Below are 26,002 nucleotides of genomic sequence, written 5' to 3'. Positions count from 1 at the left end.
ATAAGAAAGATCTACTAATTATAAAAATAAAACCAAAGCATATATAAAAAATATTTATAAAAAAGTAATTAAAACATATTTCAATAATAAATAAATTATTATTTATTTAAAAAAATATATAAAAAAAAAAATTAATTTTAAAAGAGAATATATTTAACAAAAATAAAAAAAAATATATATAATATAAATTAATATTATTAATTTGATATGTTAATACAATTTAATAAAAAAATAAAAAAAGAAATAAATTAATGATTAAATAATATATAAATTAAAATAAAAAATATTGTTTATTATTTATATATATATTTTATTAGAAAAACTCAATAAAAAAAAAGGACAAAAAAAAAATTAAGATTTTTTAAAATTAAAAATTAAAAAAATTAAATAAAAAAAAATAATAGTATATAAAATAAAAAAATAATATATTTATGTATATATAAAAAATAATTTATATATATAAATATAAATATTTATATTTTAAAATATTTTTATATATATAAAAAAAAATTAATATTTTTTATATATATATATATATATATATATTTATAATATATATAATAATAATAATAATAATAATAATAATAAAAATAATAACAATAATAATAATAATAATTTCTTTTGAAAATTTTGATATGAAACTATAAGATTTTTATAAATATCAATATAATAATAAATAAAAATTTTAATAAATTAATTTTAATAATTTATAATGAGATAAAATAAAAATTAAAATTATTTATATTTTGTTATAAATACTTCCAAATGTGAAATTTAATTATATAATAATTATAATATTTGAATCAAAATAAATAACATAATAAAATTAATTATATTAATATTTTATTTATTTTTTTCTATACCTATTATTTAAATATAAGGTTATACTAACTTAAAAAAAAAAATGTTTATATTATTGATCAATAAACATTAAATTATATTTTTTTTACTTTTTTTGCTTAGTTTTATTCTTCGAATTAATTGATTTAATATACAGATAGTAGCCCTTATTATAATATTCTAACTATGATAATATATGAAATTTATTAATATAAGAAATTATATTATTTTTTTAAATATTTTACTAATAAAAATAATTTTTTAAAATATCTAATAAATATTATAATTTTACAATAATTTATTTCTAAATAAATATTTTTATATTATTTATTTTTATTTAAATTTTTACTATTATAATTTTTATATTATATAACAAAATAAAATGCCTAAATTGAATAAAATTAAATATAAATTTACATATATATAAAATAAATATATTTATTATAAATTATAAAATATGTATATACAATCAATAAATTTTTTTAAAAATGTTTAAAAAGTATTCATATAATGTTATCATAGAACTACAAGCAACAATAGTTTTTATAATTCTTGGACTAATTCCTACATACAATCCCAAAATCCCTTCTTTATTTATAATATGTTACATAATCTTGATTGTATTATGCTTCTAATACTCAGAATCCAACTACCTTCTTGTTTTAATCACATCCAAAGGCTAAGTAAGAATAGCCGTAAAACTCCCTGAAACTGATGCCGAAACCAAATTACAAAATATAATAATTCCAGAAGAATTATTTTAATTAAAAAACTAAAAAGAATAACCTCTAATATTCTCCACTAGAATCCAATAAACTGCACTAAATAAAATATCTCTTTAAAAAGTAGTCATAAATCCAACAAAATATTTTACATTTTACTTCTATTTTAAAATTTCTTAATTTTATTCGCTAAAAATTTAACCAAAGTTTTTCTAATTTACTTAAGCTTATTAAATGGTCCTTAAATAATCTAAGGGATAAAACACAAAAGTAGTTATAGATCTCGAACATATAGAAGATAATAAAGGCGTATATAAATTCGAATTTATATAATCGCGTTATATTATTTTCGAAAAGGTCTCATATAAATAAAAAAAAGAAACAGTTGATAATGTATTTGAGTATAAAGAAACTTTTAAACCACTAAAAAATGTTTTAAGTCCTTCTCTTTATTTTATTTATTTAATTGAATTTATTAATGTTTTTTTATCCAAGCATAGACATTCGTTTATTCTTGTTATTACGTTGAATTTTTTTAATTATGATGTTTGATATTGGTTGTGGATTTAACATTAATTTACTTTTTACTGTTTTACTTTAAGAACATCTAATGGGTTTAAAATAATTGTTGTTATAATTGAAGATAATAAAGATGAGGGAAGTATATGAGAATGTTTTCTTTATTGTTTGTCTATCATTTTTTAAATATAATTATTTTTAAAACTTTATTCTAATAATTTTTTTTCATTATATATAATATAATCTTTAATATTTTTTAATTTTATTTTTTATATATAAACAATAATTTTTTTTAAATAATTAATTAAATAAGATAAAAAAATAATAATTTAATAAAATAAAATATAAATATATATATATATATATATATATATATATATATATATATACATATAAATTCTTATTTATATATATTTAATTTTTTTTGTTTATTATATATAAAAAAAACATAATACATTTTATTTTTATAATATACAAAATTTAAAGTATAATATATATATGTATATATATTATATTTACTAAATAGTTTTTATTTATTATAATATTTTATATTAATATATATTATATACTATTTTTAATAATTCACATTTTTTTACCTGTTTATGAAAACGATTAATTTATTGGCGATTAATATTTTGTTCCAACGTCATCTTATATTCCTTAAATTAATTATATTCCAGTTATATTATTCTAATTTATTTTAAATAACTCATCATATTAATTAACTGAAACTCGATTAATTGAAATATGGTTTAATTTATATTGAATTTCATCTTATTAATTAACTCCATTATTCTTGTTCTTTGTATTATATTAAAGATTTTAATTTTTATTATCAATAGAATTATAAACTTTTAAAGCATTTTACATATTAGATGCATACATTATATTTTCTTCATCTTTTATAAATTCTATATCTTTTAAAGATTTATTTTTTTTATTTTACTCTTTATTTCCATTAATTCCATTAGCACATTGATTTAATTACTAAGACTTTAACTAAAAAAATGATTTAAAAAGACTTTCTTTTTCTATCCAAGAAGGTTTCTTTTCGAATTTTATTTAAGCGTTTTTCATAAATCTTTTTATTCTAATTATTTATTGATGCTTTATAAATTATTCATATATAACTAATAGAACGTCAAATGCAAATATCACTCCAACTGAAAAAATCATTATTAAATAAAAATGTACAGCCTAAAATAATAGATAAGGAGTCAAATAAACTTAACTAAATTCTAGGTTTTGGCTTGCGAATAAAAATCCGAAATAAACAACTATACTAGTTCCAAAAAATGCAAAAATATTAAAGCATGTCCAATATCTTGTATATACTGCTACTTTTATATCTGCAACCTATATTTTTTATTATATATTATTTAAATTTTTTATTTTTTTATAAATACTAATATTATTGATGAGAAATTTATTAATGAAAATTACCATAAATCACTTTAAAAGCCTTTTTTATAAAAAGTACTTGTATTAAAAGCAAAATAGCAGATAAAAAAGATAAACACACTATGTATAATACCTTAAATTAACCAATTAAGAAAATTAAGGTCTGTAAAAATAGTTCTTCGTTATCCTATATAATAAAAGCTAGGAATTTTACTAGCTGCGTAAACCTCTTTTTAGATATTAATTTTATTTATTTCATTGTTTTTCTATCCTTTAATAATTTAATCAACATTAACTTTATAATTAACATCTTAATCGAAAACTGCTCTAGCAATTAATGGTAAGGCTGTAAAACTTAAATTATATAAAGTAATATAAACATCGTCGAATATAGTTTAACCGGAAAATCCACTAAAAAACGCAAAATACATTTATGGTATTGTAAAAAGCCTAAAATTATTAAATACAAAAAAAAATTAAATAAATATATAAAATTTTATTTACATACATATTCTTATAAAAAAAATATAAAATCATCTCAGATATTCTAATATAAGACCATCTACCATGTACCAAAATTAATCTCCAAAGACATTTAAATTCTCCGAAAGCGAAATCAGAACTTTAAGCAGCTTACATTCCCTCATTTCCAAATATACCACATCCTTATAAATATATATATATTAATAATTATATATATATATATATATATATATATATATATATATATAATATATATTTATTTTTATATATTTTATTCATATTTATTTATATTTTAATTTTATATATAGTTTTAATTTTATAATATATTTATTTATTTATTTTTAATTTAAAAAATAATTTATAAATATTACCTATATGTGCTTCTTAAATCATATTTACATCGTTTGCTCCATCACCTATTGCAAGTGTAATTTTTTTAATACCATCCTTTATTAAACGCACAATTAAAGCCTTTTATTTCGGTGTAACCCTACAACATACAACAGATTCACAATCTTATGAAATTTTCAAAAATGCCTGTTTAAGTGTTTCGTCATCAAGAATAATTGCCAATGATTCCCCTTCAACTAGAAGACTTTTTTGAATTTTACTTTACATGCATTCTTAGAATTATTACATCGCGTTTCCTAAAATGTTATTTTTGAGGTCTATTTCATTTTATTCTGATATCTAAATTACTTTCATCTAACTTTATATTAATTTGCAACTTTTAGCGATATTTTCTGCTGTTTCTAATTTATCCCCTGTTAACATCCATACTTTTATATCTTTAAAAAGAAAAAAATTATAAATAATAAATATATTTCTATATAAATAAACAATATTATATATATAGAAATAAAAATACTAGCTTTTATCATATCATATATGGTTTCTGTGACTCTATCTTATAATTTATCTTCTACAGCAGTCGCACCAATTAAAATAAGATCATTTTCAATTTCATCAGCTAATTTTTTCACATCCTCTTCTCTATTTTTACTATCTGCAAATGAATTATATTTTGATTTAAATGATAGATATTCATCTTCACTTATAATTTTCATCGCCATCATTAATGTCCTAAGCCCTACGATGCTAAATTTGGATAAATGATTTTCGATAGTTTTCAAAAAAGGTTACGGTTTTTAACCACTTAGTCGCTTTTTGATAATATTATCAGCCCCTTTAATATACATTTTATATAAATTTCCATCTTTAATAATTACAGACATTCTTTTTCTCGTACTATCAAACTCGAAAGTATTCAAAAGTTAAAAAGTGCATTTGTTTTCATTTATATTCACATCAATAGTATCACTAGAAGCTCCAGTAAACTTAAATCCCATATGTCTAGCTGCATCCACTAAAGTTATTTCATCAGGAGAAGGTCCTTAATAATCTATATCTCCAGTTTCTTTATTTTCACTAATAATACATTCATGAGCACACGAGAGTAACTTCCAATACTCAAAAGCCAAATCTTTTTAACTTTTTATTGTAAATTTGACCTTATTATCATTAGAAACTAAATTCAAATTTACATCATAGTTATTATGCGGATTATTTAATTTTAAAAGATTAGACAAAGACTGACTATGGAATTTAAATTTAACATTCATTTTTTCAATTTACCCTTAATATAATTCTGTCCCAATCACACTTTTATTAAACTCCATTTCATTACAGGTTAAAGTTCCAGTTTTATCGGAAAAAACATACTCTATTTGTCCCAATTCTTCATTTATAGTAGTTGTCATTACTTAAGGCCATATATCTTTCTATTTACAGTACATTTCTTTATCTTTTTATATAAAATATCCTTGAGTTACTTTTACCATTTCAAGTGATACAATAAGGGATATAGGAATCATAGTATTATATAATAAAAAGTAAGTAAAAAACTTCAATAAACAATCTAAAACATAAGAACTTGTAAAATTTAAATACAATTAATCATCCATATAATTACAATTCGAAAAATAACTTAAAATAGCAGTAAAAAAAGAACTTATTAATTAAAAAATTAAAATTCCAAGTATATATGTATTCATAGTTTTTTCCATGTCAGATATTTTATTTTTTGGCAATTCAGAATTTCTCATTATTTTTGTATCTTTTCCTGTATATACTACAACTCCTAAAATATAGTCTGTATTTCTTAAAAAAGCTCCTCTTAATAATAATTGCTTTGTTGATGCTAATACTTTTATTGTTACTTATTATTTAAGTTGATTATTTCCCATATTTAATTTTAATACACTATTTGTTTGATTTGATAGTTATTAAGGAGGACTGTAATTAACATTATTACTGTTTTTTATTTTTTGTTATTAAATTATTTTATTTTCGTTATTTATATCAGTTTACTTTTTTTTTATTTATAAAAATATAATTTTTTTATATATATGTATGTATAAAAAATAATTATTAACTATAAATTTTATTTATTTTTTACAAATAACCCTTCATAATAACCTTCAAATTTATATAAATTTTAATTTGGAGGTTCTGCATTAATTTATATATTTTTAATCTAGTCCACTAAATCATTTTTAAATAATGCATAAGTCTCTCTTAATGCACTTTTCGGTTTCATGTTTTTTTCCCCATCTAGTGCCCCTGTCTCTACGTAACAAATTCCATTTTTATAACTTGTGTCTAATAATAATAAATCTGCTGGAAAACATTAATCGTTATAAATTTTTAAAATCTAACCTACTTAAACATTTGCCCATTTTATTTTTTATTCTACAAAAATATTTTCTTTTAAAAATAATTAATTTGTTTAATTTGAATTTATTTTTATATCGCTTTTATATCTGTAATAGTCTTCTGCACCTTCTCGCATCATTGAAAGTCCCAATACAAATACTAAAGGTGCTATAGCTGATATTGGGTTTAAAGGAGAAATACTTGGAATTGATTAAAATACTGCTACTATTAAAAAATATATATTTGCATATCTTTTAAATTAAAGAAAAAAAGATAAAGGTAAAAAATTAATTAAAGTATAATGAGATGATATTATAAAATTCGAAGGATATTTTAAATTCACTAAATCTATCTGATTTTCTTCTATTGTTAAAGAAAATTCACGAGTTTAATTATGAATTAAAGGTCTTCTTTTTTTACACATAAATTTTCTATTTTATTTTCTTTTATTTTTTAAATTGCTAATATTTGTAATTAAAAATAATTATATAAAATTTAAATTAAAATAAAATAATAATTATATTTTTTTTTATATATATTATCATATGCTTCAAAATATTTTTTTAGGTTATAAATTTAGGTTTTTATTTACATATTTATAATTTATATTTATTAAAAATAAATATTTTTTTTTTTTTAAATTTAAATATAGATTTTAAAATATTATGTTAAATTAAAAAATAAAATCTCTTAAAATTATAATTAGTTTTTATTAATTATATATTTATTTAAGATATAAAGAAAACAATTTTTATTAAAATATTTCGATATTTTATTATTTAAAATTAAATTTTATATAATAAGAATATTTATAAAAAAAATGATTCATTTATATATTTTTTTTATAAGTTAAACTTTATTTCTAAATTTATACTTAAGAATAAATAATTTTTTTATTTTTAAATTATTTATTATAATTTTTAAAATCAAAAATAAATTTCTTAGTAAAAAATATTTTAATTTAATGTTAATAAAACAAATTAAATATTTAAAATACCAATTAACTTCGGTACAAACAAACAAAAAATAAAAGATTATAAAAAATCCAAAAATATAAAAATATATTATTATAAAAAAATTTTCCGAAAAATTTTATAAATTAAAAAAAAAAAAAATATTCATATATTTATGTTTTTATAATATATATTTATATTTGATCTTTTTATTTAATTTATTATAATATTTTATTCGTATAAAAATTATTATTTATATTGAAATATAAATTATAAAAAGATATTTTTTGATTTAAATATAATTATATTAAATAATTAAAAAATATTATTTTTTTTCGTTGGAGTTATAATTTTATATTTATGTGATTTACATTAAACAAAAAATAAACATATTTAAAAAAAAAAACATATAAAAAAATGTAATTAGGACAATAATTTAAAGTAGAAACTATAACCCCTGGAGATGGAAAAACTTACCCCAAGCAAGGTTAAAAAGTAACTGTTCACTATGTTGGAACATTTCCTGATGGAAAAACATTCGACTCTTCAAGAGATAAAAAAAACCTTTCTAATTTGTTTTAGGTGCTGGCTAAGTTATAAAAGGATGGGATGAAGGAGTTGCATAGATTTCTTTAGGTGAAAGAGCTACTATTACATGCCCTTATTAATATGCTTATGGTGAATAAGGATATCCAGGAGTTATTCCACCAAAAGCTACATTAATCTTCGATGTTGAATTATTATAAATAAATTGAAATTAATCAAATTTCCTTATTTTCTTATATTTAACAAAATGAAACGAAAGAAAAAATAGCATTAAATATATATATAAAAATTAATATGAATTTTTATATGATCTTTATTATTTTTATTGATATAATATAAAATAAATTTTTATATATTTTTTAATTTTTTATTATTTTTCATTTATATTTTTTTTTCTTTTATAATAATTAGCCTAATTTTGTATATAAAAATTTATGAAGAAGTATTTAATTACTATAAGATTAAATATTATTAATAAACTATTTTTTTTTTTATTATTCATTAAATATTAAAAATAATAAAAATGTCATCTTTCTAAATTAATTAAATAATACAAGTAAAGTAATTTATATAAAAGCAATTAAAATTTATTTAAAAAAATACAAAAAATAAATTATAATAAAAAAGATTTTAAGTAAACCATAAAATTAAAGAAAATAAATAGAAATATAGTTTTTAGTTGAACAAACTAAAATTATTCCTTTATTTTAATAATATGGTAATAATGTATAATAACTTTGTTGTTCATGCATGCTTCTAAAATAATATAAAAAAAATTAATTTATATTTCATTAAGGTTATTAAAAAACTAAAAATTATTTTAGCTAATAAATGAAAAAAATAAATAAAAAAATATTCTATTTAAGGTGATATCGGTAATGAATTTTATATTATTTTAAATGGAATAGTGGGAATTACATAAGGAAATTAAGATAAAAGATTATCACTTATTAGTTGTTAAGAAATAAATAATAAACAATAGAAACTTTAAATTGTGAAATAATTAAAATAATTTGATAACTTTGGGGAACTATCTTTAATAAATAATAAACCAAGGACCGTATCTATTATTTGTTTAGAAGATTGTGATTTAGGAATTATTTCAAAAGAAAATTTTAATAATATTTTTGGTCGATAAAAATAAGAAGAAATATTAAATATTATAAATGAAATTCTTTAATTTTCAATTTTTTAATTTTGGAATTTGAATGAAGTTTATAATTTATATTCAAAGTCTTTAATTATTAGCTATTAAAAGGATGAATATGTATATAAGGAAAACTAATAAAATTTTTAATTTTATATTATCTTAAATGGCGATTTTATTGTATATTAGTTAATTTAACTTTTTATTTAATTTAAATATATTTTGTTGTATTTAGGTTGAAAAATAGATATTTTAATAACACAATGAATTGGAAGAAAACTAAATTTAATTATAACAAGTAGATTGTTTCTAATATAATATATTATCTTAAAAACGTTATTCAACATTAGGCAAAGTTTAAAAAAAAACAAAAATATTTTAAAATATATATGACTTTAAAAAATATAATATATAATTAACAAAAAAAGATGTTTATATTGACAAAAGGATTTTATTTTGGAGAAGAGGAGATTATATAAAAATAAAATAGAAAATTTAGTGTCAAATGTATTAGTGGTTAAGGAGGTTTAGTAATGATGTTGAACGAAAATCAATTTTAGGATAATTTCATGTACAAAGGAATAACACGCGATTTAATAATTCAAGGATTAAATACGAAAAAAAAAAATTAATAATAAAGATTATATTTAATTAATTTAAATATAAATAACAACAAAAGGATATATTTTACTAGGGATTAATAATTTAATAGACTGTAAATTAAATCTTAATATTAAGAAAAAAAGGTTAAATAAAAATTTGAAAATAAATTTTATACAAAATAATAAAAATAATAATATACATAACATAGCGAAACTAAATAAAAAAATTAAAATATAAATTATTAATCATAAAAAAAATAATAGAAATAAAATACTTTTTACAATGTATCTTAAATCTAAAATTAAAATCTTAATTAATATTAAAGTATATTTAAAAATTAAATAATTATAGATAATCAAATAAAAAGTGAAAAATTATAATTTAATGATTAAAAAAAGATAAAACATGAATAGTAAATAACAGAAAACGATAAAGAAAAAAATAATAACAATGATAAAATTAATAATAATAACAATGATATTATTAATAATAATAATAATAATAATAATAATAATAATAATAATAAATTTATTATATTTGATTACAAATAAAATAAAACTATTCTTTATAATACAAATAATTAAATTATATAAAATACAAATGAAGATAATATTTATCCAGCTTAATCTTTTTAAACGCCAATAAAAAATAATTTTATTTCTCTTTAAATAGAAAATTTAACTTAAGAAAAATAATTTGTTGTAAAAAGTAGTAATAAATTTGAACATGAAGAAAGAGTTAATCTTAAAAATAAATAATTAACTTCAATTTTAAAAAATAATAAATGCAAAAGTCATTCAACTAATGTTAAAATAAATGTAAAATCAGTACATAGTTAAACGGAATTCATGAATAGAAAAACATAAAAGTCTCCATATTAAAAAAAGAAGACCTTTTTACAAAATAATTTCATTAAAAATTAAAGCGTTAATTTTAAAGTAAGTTTAAAAATGGAGATATAGAACATCTTAAAGGTCATATTGATGTTGATGTTATTTAAAATATAAAAAAAGTTATTTAAACTTAACCCGTTTTAGGCTATTACTCTAATAAATTAAATTAGTCTAAATAAATTTAATAGTTTATGAAAAATAACTTTAATTCATAAAAAAATAACTTTTTAAAATATAATATATTCAAATAATATAATTTTATTAATTTTAATTAATTACTATAAAATAGTAAGTAATATTTTTAAAGGAATCAAAGTTTTTATACTAAATATAATATAAAATCTTATTTAACTCAAGAATAAAATATTACTTCGGATTTTTAATAAATATTGTTAAAAAATAATAATATTTAAAAAAACTATAAATATTATAAGTTGTAAATGCTTTTCAATGAAGAAAATCAGAAATTATATAATAATAAATAAAATAAAATATTTAATTAATTTATAAATAATATTTCCTGTAAAAATTATACTTAGGAAAACATTAATTTAAAAAAATGATTAGAAAATAGTTTTTATATTTTTATAGTTTTGTATTTTTATATTTTAAAAATTTTTATTATATATTGATGAAAAATTAAAAATAATATTAGATTAAATGTTGAACTAAAGATGTATATATATATATATATATATATATATATATATTAAAATAAAAAAAATACAGAAATAATTACAATTTATATAATTTTAATATTTTTATCGAATTTAATACTTTTTTTTTTTATTTATTTATATGTATTTATTTATTATCTTACTTTATTTTTTAAATTTGACAGAAACATAGGTGTTCTTAATTTCTTAAAAAAAAAAATTCTCTATTTTAATTTCATTAAAAAAAATTTAAAAAGCAGCAGACGCGATTCTACAGAGAGAGCCAATAATAATAGTCTATGGATCAAATACTTCCGAAATTCCTCCTCTAAAAAGATTGCGCGAGCATCAGAGGAAAAAGCATCCTCTTATTTAGATAGATAGATACAATGTTCAAAAAAGACTTCAATAGCATACTATGAGATGTAGGACTTCTATAATCAGCATACGTAAAAACTTAATCTATGCCTAATTAAAGGCAAAATACAATATTTATTCTTTGATAATAAGCTAATGCGCTATGATACGTCTGGTGTGGAATGTGTTTCAGAGGTCTAATGTTTAAATGAACAGCGTAAGCAATTTTTTCAAGATACTGCCTGGAATTAAGAGAACTTATTAGGAAGAAGCACATTATTTCAGGAATCAGTCCAAAAAGACTACTTTCCTTTGTGCATTTTTTTTAAAAAAATAAATAAATATAATATTTTAGATTAGTATTTTTTTTTAATTTTTTTTAATTTTTATTATATATATAAAATAAATAAAAAAATTAAAAAAAATGTTCGATAAAGTAAAAAAATATTTTGACACTGAAAACATATAAATAAACCTGCAAAATTAATATACAGTTCCTTTATTAAATGCAAATCATGTAATAATAGATTAAAAAGTGCATTATAAAGAATTACTATTGTGTTGTAATTAAGAAAACTAATATAATATATATGAAACAGACTCGAATTATTAGTTTTCTAAATTCCCTACTGCTCCAAAGCAATTAGGTTATTTCAAAGAACATTCGCATTTTTGTTTCCGATAATTAGCACGAAGTGGTCGAGAATTCAATGGAATACTAGTAACATCAAATAATTAAAAATTAGCCACAACATATTCCGAATATAAATGTCATTTTCCTTTATTTAATTGTATTACTTGTCCTTGTGACAGACCTAATATGATAATAGCGGACTCTTAGGGTAAATTATTAGGAAGAATACAAGTACCATGTTACGGTCCTATTTTTTGCCCTAAAAACAAAAATTACTGTCCACTAGTGGAATTAGAAATTGTAGATAAAGACGAAAATGTGAAGTTTAGAATTAGTAGTAAATATTTTCAAAATGGGATGTGTTTTCCTTTCTAAAAATTAGGATGCGAAAAAATTAATTATATTATTTAAGATGCTTAATATTTTAATACTGGAGGGTCTATAGATAATGTTTATACGAATTCCATTTAGGAAGTTTTTACGTCAGCTGATAGATTTGGCATCACTTTTCCAAATTAGTGTACCTATGATGATAAAATACTACTTATATAAACTGCTATTTTTTTGGATTATTTATAGTATAGGGCTTGAAATTATATTTTTTTGTTTTTGTAATTTTATTAATGTTTTTAGACATTAAAATATTTTAAATATAAAAAAATAATAAAAATTATAGCGATAATAATAAAAATTCTTAATTTTTTTTAAAAAAATAATTAATTTACTATACTTTTTATAAAACTAATATAATAAAAATTAAGACATGTTAAATATATGCTTTTAATAAAAAAAAACGTAAATAAAAAAATATACAAAATACAAAAAATGTTTAAGAAAAAGTTTCTTTTGACTTTATTTTTTATAATAAAAGTAATAAATTGCATGTAATATTAAACATAATAACCTATTCAAGAAGTAAATTTCGAAAAATATAATTCAAATGACAATTAAAATTAAAAATAATAGTTAATTTAAAAATTAATGGAATAAAACAAAATCATATTTTTAGTCTAAAAATAATATAATATAATGAAAACCATGTATTTCAATTATTATAATAGATTAACTATTCATATAAATAGCAAAAATGATATTTATATAATAAATTTTATAATCATAAGTTTAGTTGTATTTGTTACAATTTTAATTATTAAATATAAATAAGATAATTTTATAAAGAATTTTTATAAAAATATTTATAAAAAGAGTACTAAATAAAATGAAAATATGTAAAAAATAAACGAAGATATAGAATAATTAAACAGCAGGTTTATTTATTATATTATTTTATATAAAAAAATATAAAAGTAATAGTTAAAAACAATATTTTAACAGTGATGATGAATCTAATTTAAGCTAAAGTGATTTAAAGCTTAATAAAAACTAACATTAAAATAATATTTGTGTTGAATGGAAAGAAAGAATTTGAAAATATTATATATATATATATATATATATATATATATATATATATATATATTTATATTTATTTTTATTAAATATTTATAAATATAATATTTTTAAGAATATTTTGAAATATAATAAATACGCAATTATTTTAAATAATTATTTTATTTTAAAATTATTCATATTTATATATTATTATTTATCTAACTTTTTTATAAATAAAATTTAAATATATTCGCATTTTCAATTCATTATTTTTTATAAATTTTTAATTGATAATTAAAAATATATATTTATATATAACATATATATACAAATAAATTACTTAAATAAATATGGAAGGAAACATGAATAATTATAAAGGTGTAATGCTTTGTAGTCGTCCAAACGAATAATTAAAGGCTCCTACTGAAAAGTTAAAATATTTAAAAAAAATAAAATTTAAAAAAAATAAAAGACCATTTTGTTCAAGAGTCGAAGGAGCTTCTTGCTTAGGTTTTTGTCCTGTTAAAAAAGAGAATTTATTTATAAATAAAAAAAAAAAAAGTACAATTTAATATAATTATGGTTTATATAATATTTTAAATAAAAATAGAATTAAATCCTGCTTTATAAAGACATAAAGATTGGTTGAATATGTTTAAGTTAAAAATGATAATAAAAAAGGAAGATATAGAGGAAAATAAATAAAAATAAAATGAAAAATTTGAAAAAGTGAAAGAATTAGCATAAAAAGATAGAATAAGAACTAAAAAAATGAAAAGTGACTTCGATAAATTGAATTAAAATATAGATAATATATTAAGAAAAGATAACGACGAAGAAAAAAATGCTTAATAATAAAAAGAATAAAAACCTTTTAAATTAACAGAAGATAATATAAACGAATTTAAATAATAAAATATTGAAAATGATAAAAAAATAATAGAAAATGATAAATAATAAGTTAAAGAAGATAAATAATCATTAAAAAAACCCAAATGGGCTTTAACTTAAGAAGTTAAATAATAATAAAAAAAACAAAAAAACAAAAAATCAAAAAAAAATAGGAATAAGATAATAATTAAGATAAAGAATGTGATGAATTACTTGATTTTGTAAATGGTTTAGATTATGATTAATTTATTAATGATTTAGAAGTATAATCTATGATAAAAGCATTAAAAAGTCGCATATCGAAGTTATAAGAAAAGAAAAACTGGAAAGAAAATGCAATTGAAAATTATAAAAATAAAAATATATTATAAAATAAAGTAAATAATTAATAAGAAGATTTAAAATCTAACTTTTCTTAAAATTCTGAATGTCATTCTATTTAATCTGAAAAAACATAATAGGCAATAAATACATTAAAATAATAATTAATTTAAGAAAAAAAAGATTGGGATAAATCTGTTTAAATTTTTTAATTTTCTTATTTATTTATTATTTATAAAAAATAAAATAAAAGGTTAGTGGAGATAAAAGTATAGTTAGTACTATGGAAGAAAAAATAGCTAAACATGTAGCTGATGAAGTTTTAAGAAATTATAAAGTATTATTTTTTTTTTTATTAATTATTTTATTTTTTTAAATAAAAGCATTTAGGTAATGTACATTCTAATTAATCAATTAGAAAGCTATTGGAAAGAGAAGCATCAAACTATATTAATAAAGGATTTATTAGTCCTCCTTTAATTACAATTAATAAAGAAACTACTTTAAGAAAAAATGAAATCGATCCTAATAATTTACCTTATTTACATAGAAATCCTGCTGTTTGATTTTTATTTTTTTTATAAAATTCTAAATATTATATCTTAAATATTAAATTATTTTTTTTGTTTTATTTTATTTTTATTTTATTTTATAATTTTTTTATATTTTCTTAAATAAAACAAAAATTATATTAAAAGAAAAAAAAATTATTACAAAAAGATATATTTATTATTAATAAAAAAATTCATTACTATTATTATTAATTTTTAGCCGAACTTCCTTAATCGAGTTCATTTTAACTAACCAAACTATTTTATTTATTAATTTTTTATTATTTAATATTGTTATAAATATCCTAAACATCCGCCACACTCTACCCAATATAAATTTTATCTGTCTAAAATCCTTTGTAATGTGGTAATTCCTTAATCAATTAATTTTTAAATGACGAATATTTTTTCGTATATAAATAAAAGCATTTCTTCATCGTCTAAAATTCCGCTTCTTTAATTTTTGTAATATCCTCCTCTATATAAAGAAATGGATTAGCAATGTATTTTTCGCCCCAGACTCTTGTGCTTAAAATAACATCCATAATAGCCTATTTTCAATCAAAACTTCATCGGTTTCTCCCCTTATCCTTTCTGGAATTCTTGTAGCTTCGCTAAAATTAATTCCCGAGGGAGCCCCTTCCCAATACTATATCATAGGATTCATATGATGTATCCCTACAACAGCTACAATCTACTAACAAGCTTAAAAAGCTTCTTTTAAAATCGCGGTCATATATAAGTCTCTTGGTAAATTAAATACATGAGGTAAAAAATTATAAGCTGCATCTCTCATAGAAATTGGCTATTTAAGTTCCTTCATTTTTAAAAGCAAAAACTTAAATAAATCTCTCATTTCTTAAATATCCACTGTGTTTCCTAGAATCAATCTCAATAACTATTCTGGCATATCACCTAGAAGCACTTTTTATTTTCCCATTAATCCAGTAAATAAAGTCTTATTAATATCAGGGTATTGGGAGTAATTTTTATATATAATATGCTCGTTTATTGCATTTATAAAAGGTTTGGATAATTTTTTATGGCTTTTTTAGGCGTCTTCTTATAAATAAGGATATGAAAAAGTATTAAATGTATCTATATATTTAAACTCTGTATGTGCTTAATTCCTTTATAACATATCTAAAATAGTCAAATTAATCACGCATTCTTCCCAATCTAATGGCTTAGTAGGATCTATTATATGCACAGCGTTTTACTCATAATCTTCAACTTCTTTCAAGGCACATTTATGGGCTAGAAAACGCTAACGGGCTACATAGGGGGCTGGGTCCATTTATACAAAAATCAAATCTGGCTGGTTTATTTCTAATAAAGGAGATATCGAATCATATTATGTCGGATTGGTTTGATGTTTTGTTAATGGAACGCCTAATAAATGAACTTCGTCGGATGAACCTTCGGTGTGGTTGCAACCGTGAAGGGGTTTTAGAACGGCTGTTCGCGATTTTTTTTATAAATTGGAATCTCTTTGGTTGAATAAATAACTTTCTGCAGATAAAGTTTTGTAAGTATATTTAGGGATTAAATTTCTAAAAAACATATTTTTTGTTGGAAATTATAAAGAGTATTCTTTTTTTATAATATTAAAATTATTTATTTATATATACTTTTAATAAAAAAATTAAAAATATATGTTTAAATTTATTTAATATTTTCTTTAAATATTTATTTATCTTAATAAAAATATATTATTTTATTTCATTCACTATAAATATCTGTCATATCAATTTTTCTATTTGCTACATTTCTAACATCTTCCATTTCAAAATGTAATTAATTCTTAACTTTTTTATATTTAAAAATAAGCAAGAAAACTATGCCAATTAAAAAGCAGCTAGTAAATATAAGCAATATAGTATAAAAATTACTTTTTTAAGAAGAGTTTTCTTCATTTAACTTTACCTTTTCAAATGTCTATTCATATACAAAAGGGATAGTATTTTATTTATAAATAAACTAAAAGGTTTAATTTTCTCCATTTTTTTATAAGATTTCTATATTTGCGACTATATTAATATTTATTGAATCTATTTTTTTAGGGATTAGGATTGTTTAAAAAGCTATTTCTAAAATTTCTCCTTATGTATTAATTTTAAAGTCTTTTAAAATAGATTTATCTTATTCCATAAAAAAGGCATCATCAATTTCTTTAATTCCACAAAATGCTATTTTTTAAATATTTTATGTATTTTGGGCCATTAAAGCTTAATATTAAATATTTTTAATTGTGAAAAATTCTTAAAAGGAAGAATTTTGTTAAAGCATACAATTATCGAAAATGCATTCCAGAGAAGAAAACTAAACAATTACAAATTAATAATTTTCTGAAAAAAAGATATTTAAGTTTCCCTAATTTCCCACTTTTATATAATTGTAAATAATTTCTTCATATTTTTAATATAAATTAGCTATTAATAAAGACTTTGAAATCTAACTTTTGTTTTCATTAGTTTTTAATAAATAAACTTTTTCTTCTTCATTAAATTAAATTATATTAATATTATGATAAGACAACTTATATTTTTTTCTAAAAATATTTTTATTTTATTTTCTTCGTTATAAAAAACTTCTAAACTTTATTAATTAATACAATTGAAATTCTAAATTAGCAAATAAAATCCCTATTTTCCATACATACTATATTTTTTTTAAGACTCACCTTATAATTCTACAAAAATTTAATCTTTTTAAACTATTATTTATTCCGAAAAACTAGATTAATCATCATTTAAATTAATAATATAAGAAACACTTTCATTTCCAGTATATTTCAAGACTATAGAATAATTTGATTTTTTTTAAATATTAAACTTTTTCTAAACTACTCCTTTTCCCATATTTTAAGTTTAGATACAAGGCACTAAAATTTATTATTATTATTCTCTATTTTGGTAAAAAAGGATATTTATTTCTTCAATTTTTAACATATCAGATAACTATTATTAAGGACTTAAATATATATATAGATAAGAGGAAGTATTTTTTTAATATTTATAAATATAAGTCTTTGTATTTTCTACTTAATTAAGAGAATCTTGTAAAGGAAAAGAAATTTAAATTGGCCTTCCGTTTTCTAAACTGGAACTTTTTAAATAAATTTTTATTTTCTCATTTTTATTATTTAAAGTATTTATGTTTAACAAAAAAGTAGGATAAAAATAACCTTTATTATCATCATTTTATATATAAATCTATAATTCATATTATCCAACTTTTTCTTAGCAGTTTTTCATATTATTCTTATATACTGTTTATAATTCTCTTGAAGGAAATTCTAATTTTTTTGCCATATTAAGCTCAATATTAACACATGATCCTTTTAAAATAATTAAATTAATTGTAAAGTCTTCCTTCATCCAAAAAATGAAAGTCTAAGTTACATTTTATTATAAATAGGCGTGCTTCCATTTATTTTCTTCAATTTTAATTACTTATCCTTCTGTGTTTAAACTCAAAGAACCTGAAAAAGGTACTTTATTTACATAAACACCTATTATGTATTATTAAAATTACAATTAACTATTATTATTTTCTGATTTATAGATTAGAACATCCTTTTCGGTTTAATATTTAGAGGATGCTTCTGAATTATTTACATCAAGCATTTATTCTAATATAGTTTCCAAAGAATCCTTTAAATCATGTTTTTTAATAAAAATGTACATTAAATTATTATCTGTTTCCTTTTCTATATCCATAAGAATTTAAAAAGTGGTAGATTTATTATTAGTAAGTATTTCACTAAAAAAATAATGCTTGTAGAGGAAAAAACAAATATTTTCATCTTAATTAATAATATTAATTTAATAATTTTCTTAAGAATTGATTTATTTTATATAGTATGAAGTAGTCATATATTAAAAAATAAACTAGCAATTTGTTTTTCCATAAACTCCGACAATGAAGTAACCCTAAAGGTCATTTTTTTCAGAAAAAATTTACACAAAATCGTCTTTTTCATCATCCGATTTATAATCAAACTCTTTTTTTGTAGGTAGTATATGATCATTTTTATTTACGAAAATATCAGGATCTCCATCATCTGTAGGATTTACAGTAATAATTATTTTTTTTTAATTATTTGAATTAATAAAAAATCTAAAATAAATATATTAATCTTTTAAAACTGAGAAATTTAATTATTCACCTTCTTTCGCTTCTATTAAATATTAAGGAGAAATAGAAACTTTAAACATATTATTTTATTAATAATCATTTTAATATTATTATATATTTCCATTATAAAAAGATAATAAAATCACACAACCTTTTTATTAACAATTTTGCATAGTTTCTTCTTTTATTCGAATAAAATGTACTTTTTTAGATTCACTTTCGAAATAAAAAATATGTTCATCTTTTTTTTACTCTTCAAAAGTGGGAAATTGATTTTTGAAAAAATCATAATTTTATGCACTATAATCATAATTAATAATTTTCACAAGTACTTTTATATCGTGTAAATAGGAATTTATATATATCAAACTTTCCATTTTTAGATACTAAAAATAATACATCTTAGTCGGAGTTTAATTATTATTATTTTATGGTAAATAACCTATATTTGTTTCTTATAGCGATATATATTAAATATCTTAAGGAGATGATGTTAATATTTATATTTTTAAAAATTCATCTTCATCTTCTTCTCCTTCTTTTTTTGTATTATTATTTGTTATTTCTAGAAAAATATCACATTTTTCAAATTCAAATATACAACTCTATTTTATTTATTCAGAATTTACTTCGATAAAATTTTAATTTGCATTTTTTTAGGTTATTTCATTTTTGTTTATTTTTAATTTAGTTGTTATATTTAAGGTTTCAATTACATTTCCGCTACTTGAAATTATTGAAAAGTAAACGTTTTCGTATTTTAAAATATCCTCTAATAAAATATTTTAGTTTCGTTTGGATAAAATGTTTCTTCTAATAAACTATTTAAAACTAAACTAATATAATCAAAATTACATTATATATTTATTGATTATATACTATTTGATAACTTTAATATTTTTAAATAATAAAATTAATATATATATATATTTTATTATTAATTTTTACATTTTAAACTAATAAATAAAACCATTCTTAAAATAAATATATAGTTTCATTTTGAATAACTATTTTTTTATAATTATTTGTAGAAGTATTATCAGGTAAAAATTCTTTTTATTTAGAATCAAATTAAAATATTTTTCTGTTTGAAACTTAAGCTTATATATCACCTATGCTTTATATTTTAACCTAAAATAACTTATGCTTATATTACATTCTTATTTTTGCATAAAAAAAACTGTCTTAATCTAAAACAGCTTAAAATGCTTGACTATTAGGTATTATTTCTTAAAATTTTATATCATTATTCCCTTATATATATATATATATATATATATATATATAATATATATATATATAAATATATATTAAATTATATAAAAACCTAAAGTTTATTATTTTCTTTCAATCTCGACTTTAATTTAAGCCATTTAAGAAGTTTATAAAGGTGATAATTTTAAATAATAAGTATGCTTTTACAAATCTGCAAAATCATTTAAAGTATATTCTACATAATTAATTGCAGAAGATGAGTTTTTTGATTAAGTATTAAATTTTTCACCATTTTATTCCTAACTTTTTATTTTTTCAAAATCTCTATCAACATTCATTTATACAAACCCAGAATTAAAAAACACTAAAAATCTAATTTTTTTAATTTTACTATCGATTTCTAATGGCTTGTAAACAAAAAATTACTACTAGCCCTAATCTAAAAAAACATATTTAATAATATTTTCATTTAATTCCGAAATTTCGCCATTATTATCTTAGTGGGCAATTATTTGATATATATTTTCGTCTTCAGTTCCAAAAACACCGATTGTAAAATTACATACGATTAAAATATTAATCAACAAAACATTCTTTAGGGTCATAAATAAAACTAATTTAATCTACTCCTCTAAAATTCTTACTATATTTGTAAAAATCAAAACTTTAGTTAATTATTTCTTATGAACTAATTAATAATTAATCATATGTATTTTTCCATTTTTTTACATATAAGTCTGGGTTTCCTTTCGATACAGACAATGATATTTATATTTCACGTTTTACTGAGCCAGATACAAATAAAAAATAGTTTTAAATTTGATTTTTAGCTAGCTTTCCTGAAATCGGAATTTCAAATTATAATTATTAAGATATATTTTTACTTATAATATTTCTATTAAAAAAATAATTAAATATTAATAAAAAAAATTTATATGCATAAATTAAAAATAAGTTATATATATATTTATATATATTTACATATATATATATATATATATATATATATATATATATATATTTATATATATTCAAAAATTTAATTTATATATTAATTTTACACTTAAAAAGTATAAGATGATGCAGTTACTCCTTTAATTGCAATATAAAATAATTTTTTTTTATTATTTTTATTTAATTCTTAAGGTGTAATAACTATATTTTCTTAAGTATAAGCAAAATTAGAGCTCCATTCAAATTTAGAAATATCTTAATCTTATTTTCCATAATTAATATAAATATCTGGATTACCATGATATGGAATTAGATCAAATTAAAAAGAACAAATTATTTCATTATTATTATTAAAAACATTTTTTTTATCATATTCATTTAATTTTTCTAAATTAAAAATAAAATAATGTATTTCGTTTTCTTCTACTACATCATAATTTATTTAATTTTCATAATCTATTTCCCTTTCATTATCATAAGTTTATATTTAAAAGAAAATATTTGCTTTTTAAGGAACTTCAATTATACAATATATAGTACATTAAGAACATTATTAAGATTAAGGAATATGAATTATTAAATTATTTTGACGAATTGGCTAATTTTGGAAATCTGCTTAATCTTTAGTGGCTGGAATTTTTGATTTTTTTGCAAAAAAATCATATTTTCCTAACAATAATTCCTCGTCTTCATACTATTGGAAATTCAAATTCTCATAATATACTGATAATATTAAATTTTGGTATGTTTTTTCCTAATAGATTTCGATTATTCTACTGGCTTAATAGTCAAAGAATATTTTAAATTAGTTTTCTTAATTTTTTATTTCTATATTTAAATAATATTTGTAATTTTTTTTTTATATATATTAATACCTTCTATTTTATATTTTAAACTTTATAAATAAATAAGTACTACTTAATACTAACATGCTTATTTGCATGAAACTTCTATTATTATATTATCATCTTCTTTAAATTAATTATCATCTAAAATACACATATAATCTCCTATATCTTCAGATTTACATATTGGTTCTTATTTTTATAATGTACTTTATGTACTTTAACCTAAATATACTTTCATATTAGGTTAACTTTGTATATTTAAGGCATCTATTTGAACTATTAAACTTTCTTTTGGTATCTTTTAAAGTATTGTAGTCATATATAAATGCTTTGTTTCTGGTTTTAATATTTCGTTTTTTTATTACTTGTTCAGTTGTATGGAAAACATTTCTTGATTAGTATGTATTTTTATTATAAATATTATAAATATGATTATTGTTTTTAAAGGAATATTGTGCTTTTAAGTTATCATTTTTTTTTTATATATATGTTTTTTATAATTAATAATTTATTATATTTGATTTTTTCACTTTTTTTGAGATTAAATATTATATTTTAAATAATGAAAATTAAATTTATATTGTATATTTTTGATCTTATTGCAAATAAATTTTTTATTTTTTTTATAATATGTAAATGCAAATAAAATTAATAATTAAATTTTATTATATTTAAAAAAATAAATTAAATAATATATAAAATAATTTAAAATCATTATAAATAATTTATATATATATATTAAATATTTATATATATATTTTAATAAATAAATATAATTATTTGCCTTTATTTTCTTTAATATTAATTATAAATAATATTATTTTATATTTAAAAAAAAAAATTAATTAATTTTTTACATAATCATAAACAAGTAAATAAATATATACATAATTATTATTTTTTATATATATATTTTTTATAAAATCAAAAGATAATTTTATAATTAAAAAATATAATTTAAAATAAATTTAAACTAAAATTAAAAAATTTATAAATAATTATTTTATATATATATTTTTTTTATTTTAAATATAATTGTTTTATAATAGTTTTAGTATTGGCACTAATTTTAAAAATTCATAAATTTTTAAAAGAACAAAAATCGATTCTAAAAAAAAAATCTTCTTTAATTTAAATTTTAAATATCTATTAAGAATATTTTTATTTTTTTGAATATATTAAATATTTCTTTAGTTTTTTTTTTTTTAATAAGAATAGAAAATAATAATGGATTTTAAAAATATTTAAAAATAAAAATAATAGAAATGAAAGATAATATTATTTTTAGAATTATTTAATAAATTTTATATAAATTAAAATGCATTTTAAATTTACATAATATTATTTCAATTTATGTTACATTTCTATATGCATTATATTTTTTATTTTAAAATTCATATAAATATATATATTTGTTAATATATATTTTTTTTAGATTTATAATATAATCATAAAAAATAAAAAGATGAAACAAATACATTAAATAATTCATATAAAAACTGAAAAAAAATAGTTTTTTTAAAAAAAATAAAAAAAGCAAAAATCAATGCCAGAAATAACTGCAAAATTAACATTTAATAACAAAATGAAAAAAAATATATAATTTATTAATTAAAAATTATTATTTTAATATAGATATGTTTTATATTTATATTGAAAAAGTATTTAAAATAACTTAAAATACTCTATAAAATTTCTTACTTTTTTTCAACAACTAAGAAAAATATTATATAATAATTAATTTATTTTATTATAATAGAAATGATAAAAAAAAAAATATTCATTCTAATATTAATCTTAAACATTACTTATTAATACTCCTCAATATAATTATAAATACCATAATTATTTTTATACAAATAAAAAGATGAAATAATCACTAAACACTATCCAAACCATCTCCAAGAATTCTAAATTCCGTCTTAAAAAATAAACTCAATATAAATTAAAAGCGGAAAAGGTACTATAGAATTTAATAAAGAAAGCATATAATTAAATTTCTATAAAGAAAACAAATTATTAATAACATATACAGATCTTAATTTATAAATTGAAGCTTAAACATAATTACTATTTATAAATACCTAAATGAAAATAACCTCTAAAGTAAATTGTTAGATGGTAATTTAATACTGTATTGATGAGAAAGGGAGATTAAAAATTTGTTAAATGGAAATAATTTAATTAGATTTAAAGGAGCTTTAATCAAATAAAGATAATGATATTTTAAAAATAGTTAAAAATACTTATTAGATATAAATAACATAATAATTAACTAATATTATTAATTTAGAAATTAGAAATTTTTTACAAAATTTTAGTTAAGTTTTAGATTAAAAATAAAATATTTTATTTTAACTCCCCTTTAGGCTTTTTGCTTATTATAAATTTGATAATATTTTTTTTAAAGAACTTGAATATGGGAAATTAGACATAAATTTACTATTTTGTATTTCTGAATAATGTAATAATTAAAAGTTGGTCGAAGATTAAAATAATAAATTTTAGTAAATTGCTTTTCCGGAATTTAATAATTAAATTGAAGGAAATTTTGTAATTGTTTTAAATCAAAATTTATTCAATTATGCTTCATTAGTCCTTTATGAAGAAAATATTATAAAAAATATATAATTTAATGAAAATCATATTTAATAAGTATTAAATAAATTATTTATAGAAGATTAAAATAATGTTTTAATGGAATTTTAATTTGAAAAATAACCTTATTTTGAATTAATTGAAGGTTAATTTACTTCCTTTCTTTAAATTAGAATGAATATTTTTGGAAAAGACTAAGAAAGAAATAAAATTATCTGTAGTTTATCAATTTTTGCTTAAATTTTTTTAAAACTAGAAATTAATTTTGAAAAAAACTTTGCTTTTTTTTAAATTGAAAAAATAAAAATTTAGGATTTTAATTCAAGTTTTTTAATTTTAAAATTTCTTAAAAAAGAAGATTTTATTGATATGCTTTAATTATAATCAACATAAATTATTCAAGATGTTAATTTTTAGTTAAAAGATTAAAAATATGCTATTAGAATTCAAAATGATGATTTCTTATTTATATTTAAAAAAATCTCAGTTTTAAATTATAATATCAAAATTGAAGGAGAATTATAATAGTAATGATATACATTTTTAATATAAACTGAAATTTAATTTTTTTATTTTCATTTAAATTTTGTTAAACATAAAAAAGCTCAAAATATAAATAAATA

At 17.5% G+C, this 26,002-nt stretch overlaps 4 protein-coding genes across 4 annotated transcripts, besides 46 other annotated features; 2 read left to right on the top strand and 2 right to left on the bottom strand. All coding sequences in view use genetic code 6, as the record gives it.

The window, feature by feature from the left end:
• Window positions 1–370: 370 nt before the first annotated feature.
• Window positions 371–429: a microsatellite.
• Window positions 388–468: a microsatellite.
• Window positions 417–517: a microsatellite.
• Window positions 423–504: a microsatellite.
• Window positions 435–506: a microsatellite.
• Window positions 518–521: 4 nt separating the features above from the next.
• Window positions 522–560: a microsatellite.
• Window positions 549–616: a microsatellite.
• A 414-nt stretch (window positions 617–1,030) lies between these two features.
• Window positions 1,031–1,067: a microsatellite.
• An 85-nt stretch (window positions 1,068–1,152) lies between these two features.
• Window positions 1,153–1,211: a microsatellite.
• Window positions 1,155–1,210: a microsatellite.
• Window positions 1,212–2,375: 1,164 nt separating the features above from the next.
• Window positions 2,376–2,424: a microsatellite.
• Window positions 2,424–2,476: a microsatellite.
• A 91-nt stretch (window positions 2,477–2,567) lies between these two features.
• Window positions 2,568–2,654: a microsatellite.
• Window positions 2,609–2,654: a microsatellite.
• A 500-nt stretch (window positions 2,655–3,154) lies between these two features.
• IMG5_190640 (phospholipid-translocating p-type flippase family protein, putative) lies at window positions 3,155–7,104 on the bottom strand (the record flags this gene model as incomplete). The annotated part of the gene is made up of 6 exons (XM_004025111.1): window positions 3,155–3,171; window positions 3,697–3,932; window positions 3,991–4,147; window positions 4,337–4,753; window positions 4,834–6,183; window positions 6,444–7,104. The coding sequence occupies 6 exons, from the start codon at window positions 7,102–7,104 to the stop codon at window positions 3,155–3,157; spliced, it is 2,838 nt and encodes a 945-aa protein (XP_004025160.1).
• Window positions 4,150–4,235: a microsatellite.
• Window positions 4,156–4,258: a microsatellite.
• Window positions 4,173–4,258: a microsatellite.
• Window positions 4,214–4,313: a microsatellite.
• Window positions 4,215–4,313: a microsatellite.
• Window positions 4,772–4,832: a microsatellite.
• A 121-nt stretch (window positions 7,105–7,225) lies between the features above and the next one.
• On the top strand, window positions 7,226–8,617 carry IMG5_190630 (hypothetical protein; the record flags this gene model as incomplete). The annotated part of the gene is made up of 3 exons (XM_004025110.1): window positions 7,226–7,247; window positions 8,216–8,364; window positions 8,591–8,617. The coding sequence occupies 3 exons, from the start codon at window positions 7,226–7,228 to the stop codon at window positions 8,615–8,617; spliced, it is 198 nt and encodes a 65-aa protein (XP_004025159.1).
• Window positions 7,562–7,605: a microsatellite.
• Window positions 8,012–8,051: a microsatellite.
• Window positions 8,526–8,582: a microsatellite.
• Window positions 8,618–9,005: 388 nt separating the features above from the next.
• Window positions 9,006–9,034: a microsatellite.
• Window positions 9,035–10,369: 1,335 nt separating this feature from the next.
• Window positions 10,370–10,455: a microsatellite.
• Window positions 10,456–11,204: 749 nt separating this feature from the next.
• Window positions 11,205–11,251: a microsatellite.
• Window positions 11,252–11,392: 141 nt separating this feature from the next.
• Window positions 11,393–11,432: a microsatellite.
• Window positions 11,397–11,432: a microsatellite.
• A 67-nt stretch (window positions 11,433–11,499) lies between these two features.
• Window positions 11,500–11,532: a microsatellite.
• A 666-nt stretch (window positions 11,533–12,198) lies between these two features.
• Window positions 12,199–12,223: a microsatellite.
• A 1,415-nt stretch (window positions 12,224–13,638) lies between these two features.
• Window positions 13,639–13,674: a microsatellite.
• A 226-nt stretch (window positions 13,675–13,900) lies between these two features.
• Window positions 13,901–13,955: a microsatellite.
• A 4-nt stretch (window positions 13,956–13,959) lies between these two features.
• Window positions 13,960–14,013: a microsatellite.
• A 198-nt stretch (window positions 14,014–14,211) lies between these two features.
• Window positions 14,212–15,639, top strand: IMG5_190620 (hypothetical protein; the record flags this gene model as incomplete). Its single annotated transcript, XM_004025109.1, has 5 exons — window positions 14,212–14,371; window positions 14,424–14,875; window positions 14,926–15,326; window positions 15,353–15,410; window positions 15,457–15,639. 5 exons carry the CDS (start codon window positions 14,212–14,214, stop codon window positions 15,637–15,639), a joined length of 1,254 nt encoding a protein of 417 aa, XP_004025158.1.
• Window positions 14,300–14,332: a microsatellite.
• Window positions 14,770–14,815: a microsatellite.
• Window positions 14,890–14,920: a microsatellite.
• A 48-nt stretch (window positions 15,640–15,687) lies between the features above and the next one.
• Window positions 15,688–15,726: a microsatellite.
• Window positions 15,694–15,726: a microsatellite.
• Window positions 15,700–15,742: a microsatellite.
• Window position 15,743: 1 nt separating this feature from the next.
• Window positions 15,744–15,784: a microsatellite.
• A 273-nt stretch (window positions 15,785–16,057) lies between these two features.
• Window positions 16,058–17,409, bottom strand: IMG5_190610 (hypothetical protein; the record flags this gene model as incomplete). Its single annotated transcript, XM_004025108.1, has 2 exons — window positions 16,058–17,217; window positions 17,355–17,409. 2 exons carry the CDS (start codon window positions 17,407–17,409, stop codon window positions 16,058–16,060), a joined length of 1,215 nt encoding a protein of 404 aa, XP_004025157.1.
• Window positions 17,410–21,019: 3,610 nt separating this feature from the next.
• Window positions 21,020–21,075: a microsatellite.
• Window positions 21,076–21,935: 860 nt separating this feature from the next.
• Window positions 21,936–22,010: a microsatellite.
• A 1,447-nt stretch (window positions 22,011–23,457) lies between these two features.
• Window positions 23,458–23,519: a microsatellite.
• Window positions 23,499–23,544: a microsatellite.
• A 184-nt stretch (window positions 23,545–23,728) lies between these two features.
• Window positions 23,729–23,779: a microsatellite.
• Window positions 23,780–23,825: a microsatellite.
• Between the last annotated feature and the right edge of the window lie 2,177 nt (window positions 23,826–26,002).

This window comes from Ichthyophthirius multifiliis, assembly GCF_000220395.1.
Source record: "Ichthyophthirius multifiliis unplaced genomic scaffold scaff_1120509251369, whole genome shotgun sequence".
NCBI classification, from domain to species: domain Eukaryota; phylum Ciliophora; class Oligohymenophorea; order Hymenostomatida; genus Ichthyophthirius; species Ichthyophthirius multifiliis.
Note: the sequence above shows the minus strand (reverse complement) of the source record. Positions and strands in the feature narration are given on the sequence as shown.